Source organism: Telmatherina bonti (assembly GCF_933228915.1).
Source record: "Telmatherina bonti genome assembly, chromosome: 8".
Classification (NCBI taxonomy): domain Eukaryota; kingdom Metazoa; phylum Chordata; class Actinopteri; order Atheriniformes; family Telmatherinidae; genus Telmatherina; species Telmatherina bonti.
In genome coordinates, this window is record NC_136626.1 from 39,644,046 (window position 1) to 39,654,170 (window position 10,125).

General features: G+C 41.6%; 1 protein-coding gene across 1 annotated transcript in view; it reads left to right on the plus strand.

Moving 5' to 3' along the window:
* Positions 1–9,662, plus strand: part of sec16b (SEC16 homolog B, endoplasmic reticulum export factor) — a gene marked incomplete at both ends in the record, with an annotated part of 41,470 nt that extends 31,808 nt beyond the window's left edge. Inside the window, 9 exon segments of the mRNA XM_079245731.1 lie at positions 5,615–5,647; positions 5,651–5,712; positions 6,125–6,206; positions 8,494–8,611; positions 8,686–8,797; positions 8,897–9,002; positions 9,347–9,381; positions 9,383–9,470; positions 9,540–9,662. Of these exon segments, the coding sequence (XP_079101857.1) occupies positions 5,615–5,647; positions 5,651–5,712; positions 6,125–6,206; positions 8,494–8,611; positions 8,686–8,797; positions 8,897–9,002; positions 9,347–9,381; positions 9,383–9,470; positions 9,540–9,662 (759 nt within the window).
* Positions 9,663–10,125: the final 463 nt, after the last annotated feature.

Here is a 10,125-nt window from a genome sequence, read left to right on the forward strand (position 1 = left end):
CAACAAGAAACAACACGACACAAAAAGCAGCAACACGACACAATAAGCAGCAACACGAGACAATAAGCAGCAACCCGACACAATAAGCAACACGAGACAATAAGCAGCAACACGACACAATAAGCAACAACACGACACAATAAGCAACAACACAAGACAATAGTGTGCAACACGAGACAATGAGCAACATGACAAAATAAGGAACAACACGAGACAATAAGCAGCAACACGATCTAATAAGCAACACGAGACAATAAGCAACAACACGACACAATAAACAGCAACACAAGACAATAAGCAACAACACGAAACAATAAGCAGGAACACGACACAATAAGCAACAACACGAGACAAGATTGCGCAACAAGAGACAATAAGCAACACAACAGAAAAAGCAACAACACGCCACAATAAGCAGCAACACGACACAATAAGCAGCAACACGACACGATAAGAAACACGGAGCAATAAACAGCAACACGACACAATTAGAAGCAACACGACACACTAAGCAACAACAAGACCCAATAAGTAACAAGACGACACAATAAGCAGCAACACAATAAGCAACAACACGACACAATACGCAACAACACGACACAATAAGCAACAACACAAGACAATAGTGCGCAACACGAGACAATAAGCAACATGACACAATAAGAAGCAACACGACACAATAAGCAGCAACACGACACAATAAGCAACAACACGACACAACAAGCAACACGAGACAATAAGCAAATTGACAAAATAAGCAGCACCACGACACAATGAGCTGCAACGCGACACAATAAGCAGCAAAACCACACAATAAGCAGCAACACAACACAATTAGCAGCAACATGTCACAATAAGAAACACGAAGCAATAAACAGCAACACGACACAATTAGCGGCAACACGACACACTAAGCAACAACACGACCCAATAAGCAGCAACACGGAACAATAAACAGCAACACGACACAATAAGCAGCAACACGTCACAACGAGCGACAACACGACACAACGAGCAACACGAGACAAAAAGTAACACGACACAATAAGCAGCAACACGAAACAATAAGCAGCAAAACGACACAATAAGCAGCAACACAACACAATAAGCAGCAACACGACACAAAAAGTAACATGAGACAATAAGCAACAACACGAAACAATAAGTCGCAATGTGACACAATAAGCAGCGACACGAGAAAATAAGCCACAACACGACACAAATGGCAACAACACGACACACTAAGCAGCAACACGTCACAACGAGCGACAACACGACACAACGAGCAGCAACACGACACAATAAGCAACACAAAACACTAAGCAACATCACTTAATAAGAAACAACACGACACAAAAAGCAGCAACACGACACAATAAGCTGCAACATCACTCAATAAGCAACAACACGACACAATAAGCAGCAACACGACAAAATAAGCTGCAACACGACACAATAAGCAGCAACAGGACACAATAAGCAGAAACACGACACAATAAGCAACACGAGACAATAAGCCGCAACACGACACAATAAGCATTAACATGGCACAATAAGCAGCAAGACGACACAATAAGCAGCAACACGACACAATAAGCAACACGAGACAATAAGCAGCAACACGACACAATAAGCAACACGAGACAATAAGCCGCAACACGACACAATAAGCATTAACATGGCACAATAAGCAGCAAGACGACACAATAAGCAGCAACACGACACAATAAGCAACACGAGACAATAAGCCGCAACACGACACAATTTGCATTAACATGGCACAATAAGCCGCAAGACGACACAATAAGCAGCAACACGACACAATTAGCAGCAACATGACAAAATTAGCAGCAACACGAGACAATAAGCAACATGACACAATGAGCAGCAACACAACACAATAAGCAACACCACATAATAAGCAGCAACACAACACAATAGGCCACAACAGACACTGAGGTCTTCTGGGACCGACCTTTTAAATATACCAAAAGTTGGAACTAAAACATACAGCGAGACCGCTTTCCGGTTTTATGGTCCTCCCCTTGGGGAAATCTTTAAGGTGCTACTCTTTGGGACAGTTTTATGGTTCTTCTCTTTGAAACAGTTTTATGGTCCTCGCCTTTGCAACAGTTTTATGCTCCTTGCCTTTGGAACGGTTTTATGGTCCTCGCCTTCGGAACAGTTTTATGGTCCTCACCTTTGGAACAGTCTTATGGTCCTTGCCTTTGGAACTGTTTTACTGTTCTCAACTTTTGAACATTTTTATTGTCATCACCTTTGGAACAGTTATATGGTCCTTGCATTTGGAACAATTTCATGGTCCTTGTCTTTAGAACAGTTGTTTTATGGTCCTCGCCTTTGGAACAGTTTTATAGTTCTTACCTTTGTAACAGTTTTATGGTCCTCGCCTCTGGAACAGATTTATGGTCCTGCCTTTGAACAGTTTTATGGTTCTCACCTTTGGAACAGTTTTTATGGTCCTCACATATGGAACAGTTTTACGGTCCTGCTTTCAGAAATGTTTTATGGTCCTCGCCTTTGGAACAGTAGTTTTATGGTACAAAGCCTTTTGAACAGATTTATGGTCCTGACTTTGAACAGTTTTATGGTTCTCACCTTTGGAACAGTAGTTTTATGGTTCGGCCTTTGGAACAGTTTTGTGTTTCAGCCTTTGGAACAGTTTTATGGTCCTCGCGTTTGGAAAAGTTTTATGGTCCTCACCTTTGGAACAATTTTATAGTTCTTACCTTTGGAACAGTTTTATGGTCCTCACCTTTGGAACAATTTTATAGTTCTTACCTTTGAAACAGTTTTATGGTCCTCACCTTTGGAACGGTTTTATGGTCCCGCTTTTAAAACTGTTTTATGGCCCTCACCTTTGGAAATGTTTTGTGGTTCTCAACTTTTGAACATTTTCATTGTCATCGCCTTTGGAAAAGTTTTGTTATCTTTGCCTTTGGAACAGTTTTTTGGTCCTCGGCTTTGTAACAGTTTTATGGTCCGCACCTTTGAAACAGTTTTATGGTCCGTGCCTTTGGAACAGTTTTATGGTTCTTACCTTTGTAACAGTTTTATGGTCCTCCCTTTGGAACAGTTTAATGGTCTTCGCCCTTGTAACAGTTTTATAGTCTTCACATATGGAACAGTTTTATGGTCCTCACCTTTGGAAAAGTTTTGTGGTTCTCAACATTTGAACATTTTTATTGTCATCGCCTTTGGCAAAGTTTTCTGATCTTTGCCTTTGGAACAGTTTTATGGTCCTCGGCTTTGTAACAGTTTTATGGTCCGCACCATTGAAACAGTTTTATGGTCCTCGCCTTTTGACCAGTTTTATGGTTCTCCCCTTTGGAACAGTAGTTTTATGGTTCGGCCTTTGGAACAGTTTTATGGTCTTCGCCCTTGGAACAGTTTTATGGTCCTCACATATGGAACAGTTTAATGGTCCTGCCTTTGGAACTGTTTTATGTTACTCACCTTTGGAACAGTTGTGTCATGGTCCCCGCCTTTTGGAACAGTGTTATGGTCCTCGCCTTTGGAACTGTTTTATGGTTCTCAACTTTTGAACATTTTTATTGTCATCACCTTTGGAACAGTTTTATGGTCTTCACATTTGGAACAGTTTCATGGTCCTTGTCTTTGGAACAGTTGTTTTATGGTCCTTGCCGTTGGAACAGTTTTATGGTCCTCACCTTTGCAACAGTTTTATGGTCCTCGCCTTTTGAACAGTTTTGTGTTTCTCAACTTTTGAACATTTTCATTGTCATCGCCTTTGGAAAAGTTTTGCGATCTTCTCCTTTGGAACAGTTTTATGGTCCTCGGCTTTGGAACAGTTTTATGGTCCGCACCTTTGGAACAGTTTTATGGTCCTCGGCTTTGGAACAGTTTTATGGTCCGCACCTTTGGAACAGTTTTATGGTCGCCGCCTTTGGAACAGTTTTATGGTCCCGCTTTTAAAACAGTTTTATGGTTTCACCTTTGGACCAGTTTTATGGTCCTCACCTTCGGAACAGTTTTTTGGTCTTTGCCTTTGGAAACGTTTCATGGTCCTCGCCTTTGGAACAGTTTCATGGTACAAAGCCTTTGAAACAGTTTTATGGTCCTCACCTATGGAACAGTTTTATGGTCCTGCCTTTGGAACAGTTTTATGGTCCCGCTTTTGAAACAGTTTTATGGTCCTCGCGTTTGGAAAAGTTTTATGGTCCTTGCCTTTGGAACAGTTTTATAGTTCTTACCTTTGTAACACTTTTACAGTTCTTACCTTAGGAACAGTTTTATGGTCCCGCTTTTAAAACAGTTTTATGGTTTCACCTTTGGAACAGTTTTATGGTCCTGCCTTTGGAACAGTTTTATGGTCCACGCCTTTGGAACAGTTTTGTGGTTCTCAACTTTTGAACATTTTTATTGTCATCGCCTTTGAAAAAGTTTTGTGATCTTCGCCTTTGGAACAGTTTAATGGTCCGCACCTTTGGGGTCTGTGTGGCGGGGGTCTTCCTAGTGGAGGTTTTGGTGGGGGGTCTACACTGCAGCCATTTGGCTGTGGTGTGGACCCAAGCCTGCCCCAGTCTGTGTGTGTGTGTATGTGTGTTTGTGTTTTTAGGTGTTAAACTGTTTTTTATGTTAAGCACTTTGACACACTTTTGTATGAAAAATGTTGTAGAAATAAAGTTGGATTTGATTTTATCCCTAGCCACAACACATTTAGCCACAACACAACACAATGAGCCATCTACCACATGAATAAACCACCGATAGGGGAAAAAAAAAGATAAAAATAAAAATGAATAAAATGGATTGTGTATTCGCCATAATTATTGTGTCAACTGTGATAAGTAAATAGAGTTATTGCATGTGGGTATTTACTTTGACCAAACTGACCGTCTCAGCATGTTGTGCCACGATAAAGTACCCAGAAACAGAAAATTTTGGTTTTGGCAAAATGGTGAACAAAAAACAGACCTTTACTGACTTCAGGGCGACGTCTTCTTTTTCCCGGACTGGTCTTATTTTTGATAGCTTAAAAATGATTTGGCTAGAATGTGAAAATGTACTAGAATATTGCGCTACATCGGCCTCATCCCAATGTCCAGAAAGTCAAATACTGTATGTGATAGATTACAGCGTAAACTGGACATTAGTGAGCATCGACAGTCTCTGGACGGTTAAATAGATCACAATGAATGGAGACAGGAACTCAAAATGCTGCAATGAAGGCGGCAAGCTTATCGAACGGCGAGAAACTATAGATAGCCTACTGCGTTTATTAATTGTTTTATTGAATAGATATGCAACACAGAAACATTAAAGTAAATAGAATATTTTCAGGGAATAGTGTGCACATTCAGACACAGCCCTGTTACGGTTTACATGTCACAGTTAACACTATTATAAGAGGGTATGCTGAAATGAATAAACCTTTATTCAAATGATTTTATTTATGTTATTATTGTTGTAGCTTTTGTTTTCCTGGGACCCTTCAGGGCCACCGTATATAACCCCAGCGATAGGAACCCGTTTATGTGACCAGTCTCATGAAACTGAAACAACTTGCTGGAGTTTTCCACACAGGAAGCAGGTAAACAGGATATAACAGGATGGTCCATGGGCTTTCCAGGAGGCCCTGGAGGCAGCGATGAGCAGCGGATTGTGAGGACACTCTCTGTTTCTGTCCATCAAAATGGGCAACAGGTCATACACCACCGTCCTAAACAGGTGAGAAGCGCGACAGCTGGGAGACGGAACACAACTCTGTTGCAGCACTAATGTGTGAAAAAGTGACTAAATGTAGACGCTGTGGTCTGACGGAGACGGATCGCTGCTATGTGGACCCTGCTGGTCCTGATAGACACCAGGTTTTAATATGTCGTCAAGAGTCCTGGCTGGCTGGCTGGCTGGCGAATCAGGAGCATATGTCAGGTTGCCGGTGAAGGAAAGTCTGCGGAGGACTGGCTGATACCTGATAAAGATCAGTGATTGACAAGCGGCGCAGAATTTGAGCCGTCAGTGTGGCATGCCACTTCTGTACAGGGAAGCTCTTTAAATAGGATGGTTTCTGTTTTAGGATGCTGGTCCTGCGACTGGCCTTGGTTAAGATGTGACATGACACATAGTGTTCTGTTGGCAGGTTTACAAGCCAGCTAATGGTCAACGATCCCCTTCAGACTCTCTTCCAGCTGCTGTCTGGGAGGATCCCCACTGTTTCTATGGTAACACATCCCGAACAAATGAAAGTAACACCTGTTCTGGACAGAGGTGTATAAAGTAGAAGTAGAAGCTCTCTGACAGCTCTTTCCAACCATCACTAAACCAGTTCAGCTCCACTGCAGGTAGACGAGCCTGTTGGTGAAAACCATAGACTGTATATAAAAGATGGGCGGAGCCTCCGTGACGTCACCCGTAGGTTTCTGAAGAGCTGAATTGAAGCTCGGTGGGCGGTTCCTACCATCGCCATCTTGGCAGGGGCATGCGTGTCATCTCGCCCGGAAAATACAAATATGGGCAAAGAGGTGGAGCTGAGAGGGGGGCTGTGAGCGTCATGGTGGATGATTGACATCGAGCAAACTCTGAGCTTTCTGTAGCTAAGAGCTAACCGAGCTAACCCGGAGATAACAGGAGCTAACCAGCTAACGGAGGTAAGCGAGCTAAAGCTAAGTCAAGTTGTTAACCGGCTAAAAACCGCGGTTGTTCTACGTTCTTCTGACTTGAAGCGGGAGATCAGGTACCTATCAATCAAAAGGACACGCCCCTAAATATGCCGAACTTCGAGACTAAATTACTTTTAAACGGGCGAGTTAGAAAAAAATTCACTCCCCCCACAGTTGTCATGAAGGAAAACCTGACCTATTAAACCTAAAATGGATTTTTGAACCAGGCTGTAAACATGTTTATTCCTGCTGTAAACATGTTTATTTCTGCTGTAAACATGTTTATTTCTGCCTTAAACATGTTTATTCCTGCTGTAAACATGTTTATTCCTGCTGTAAACATGTTTATACCTGCTGTAAACATATTTATTCCTGCTGTAAACATGTTTATTTCTGCTGTAAACATGTTTATTTCTGCCTTAAACATGTTTATTCCTGCTGTAAACATGTTTATTCCTGCTGTAAACATGTTTATGCCTGCTGTAAACATATTTATTCCTGCTGTAAACATGTTTATTTCTGCTGTAAACATGTTTATTTCTGCCTTAAACATGTTTATTCCTGCTGTAAACATGTTTATTCCTGCTGTAAACATGTTTATTTCTGCTGTAAACATGTTTATTTCTGCCTTAAACATGTTTATTCCTGCTGTAAACATGTTTACTTCTGCTGTAAACATGTTTATTCCTGCTGTAAACATGTTTATTTCTGCCTTAAACATGTTTATTCCTGCTGTAAACATGTTTATTTCTGCCTTAAACATGTTTATTCCTGCTGTAAACATGTTTATTTCTGCCTTAAACATGTTTATTCCTGCTGTAAACATGTTTATTTCTGCTGTAAACATGTTTATTCCTGCTGTAAACATGTTTATTTCTGCTGTAAACATGTTTATTTCTGCCTTAAACATGTTTATTCCTGCTGTAAACATGTTTATTTCTGCCTTAAACATGTTTATTCCTGCTGTAAACATGTTTATTCCTGCTGTAAACATGTTTATTTCTGCCTTAAACATGTTTATTCCTGCTGTAAACATGTTTACTTCTGCTGTAAACATGTTTATTTCTGCTGTAAACATGTTTATTCCTGCTGTAAACATGTTTATTTCTGCCTTAAACATGTTTATTCCTGCTGTAAACATGTTTATTCCTGCTGTAAACATGTTTATTTCTGCCTTAAACATGTTTATTCCTGCTGTAAACATGTTTACTTCTGCTGTAAACATGTTTATTTCTGCTGTAAACATGTTTATTCCTGCTGTAAACATGTTTACTTCTGCTGTAAACATGTTTATTTCTGCTGTAAACATGTTTATTCCTGCTGTAAACATGTTTATTTCTGCCTTAAACATGTTTATTTCTGCTGTAAACATGTTTATTCCTGCTGTAAACATGTTTATTTCTGCTGTAAACATATTTATTTCTGTCTTAAACATGTTTATTCCTGCTGTAAACATGTTTACTTCTGCTGTAAACATGTTTATTTCTGCTGTAAACATGTTTATTCCTGCTGTAAACATGTTTATTCCTGCTGTAAACATGTTTATTTCTGCTGTGAAGTTGGTTTTTTTAACATGGGAGTCTATGGGGATTTGCTCTGTTTTGCAGCCCCTAGTGGATGAAGGGGGAACTGCAGTTTTACGCAGTTCTATGTAGGCTTCACTAGTAATCACCGGAGGTTGCCGCTCGGTGAAAACAACTGTTCTACATGCACAGGTAGATCCAAAAACATGGCAGGACTTCTACTTTATACACCTGTGGTCCTGGATCACATTATTGGACTGGAAATAATCTTACAGGACTCTCAGTGTTAGCCAGGAGGGATTGTGATAATGATATTATGTGCAGAGAGCTATGGGAATGAAAAATGGGGAGATTGGAGGCTCCATCTGGCTGTGATTCTCTCCAATGAGACAGGAAATGCAGCCATACAGCAGAAGGCCATCGTCACCATGGGAGACTCTCTCGGTACGATGCACTGACTGACAGGTTGTCACTCTCAGACACACAAGCTGATGTTTGGTGTTGCTCTTCTTCTGCAGCCTCCAGAGGCCTCATACATGCTGCTCATCTGTGTTACTTGACAGCCAGCATTCCCTTCGGGGTGTTCACGCAGACGGCAGACAGACTGGTGCTTCTTGGCAGCAGTCACAGGTGAGCTGAGCCTCCAACTTCCTGTCATTCCTCATTAAAGCAGCTCTACTTATGACTGAAACACCTGGATGTCTCCTCATCCTGCTTCTTCTGCTGCAGACAATGGTTTCAGCGCTTTGCCTGTAATCCTGCCATCCAGTATACGGAGCTGTTCGAGTACAGCCAGACACTCACAGGAAAACTCTTTTCAATGCCGTCCTTTCAGGTAGTCCAAACTCGCCAGAGAAATTATATCGGTCCTTCATCTTGGTTCAACAGTTACACTTCTGCCAGATCTACAGACAGTTTCCATAAAACTATGTGGAAATTACATGGAAAAATTATATCTGCATGGAAACGTCTCGTCTGCATGGAAACGTCATGTCTCCGTGGAAACGTCTCGTTTCCGTGGAAACGTCTCGTCTGCATGCTGACTGGGATTGAAAGGTTCTGCTCTGATGTCCCCCGCCCCCCTTTGTTATGTAAAGCTAAATTGGGTTGAATAATTGGAAATTTTCATGTTAACTTAAAGTCAGTGTATGATGCTACTGATGTGCTGTTGTCGGTCAGGTGTATAAGTTCCTGTATGCCAGCCGTCTGCTGGACTTCGGCCTTCCATTACTGTGAGGTGGTAGGAGAGGCTGTCCTCAGACAGAACAAGCCGTGCTCTGTACTGACAGCAGAGCTTGTTAAGGTAGGGAACATACCTGTCACCATTTGACTGACTGTCAATGAAATGCATCACGCAACTTTTGTCCTGCAGCTGTCAGACAGACTCAGATACTGGGATAATCAGTTCAGAGAAGCTGGCCTTGGTGGAGCTGGTTCGGAACCAGAATGGCTGCAACGTCTTCGTTCAAGACACCACAGCTTGCAGGTGACATGAGAGGAGATGCCTCCATCACTTCTCCACATCAGTCTAATACGAAGAAAGGGTTATAGGTAATAATGGAATCGATGTGAGGCGCTGTAGAAATGTAATAAAATCAGCCTTCATCAACGTCTAGATTCTCAGCTTATTAACATGGCGTCTCGTCGTTGAGATGCTTTTTGATCCTGAACATCAGCTGAGCTTACGGCAAGCTCCTTCTGCGTCCACCTGAACAACATCTCTGCTGCTCCAAGTTCAGCTCCAGGGACCGTATTTGTCAATCGTCTTAGAAAGACTCCGACGAGCACTGCGAAGAGATCAATCATGACTACAAATCTCCCTCATTAAAAGTGTCTCCCTCAGACTTTTAGTGTCTGAGCAGCCCTACAACAGTACTAGTGCCATAAAAGGACCTTTAGAAGACATTGCTTGACTTGATCAATCACACATTTATGGAGATATCTTAGAGACGTGTCGA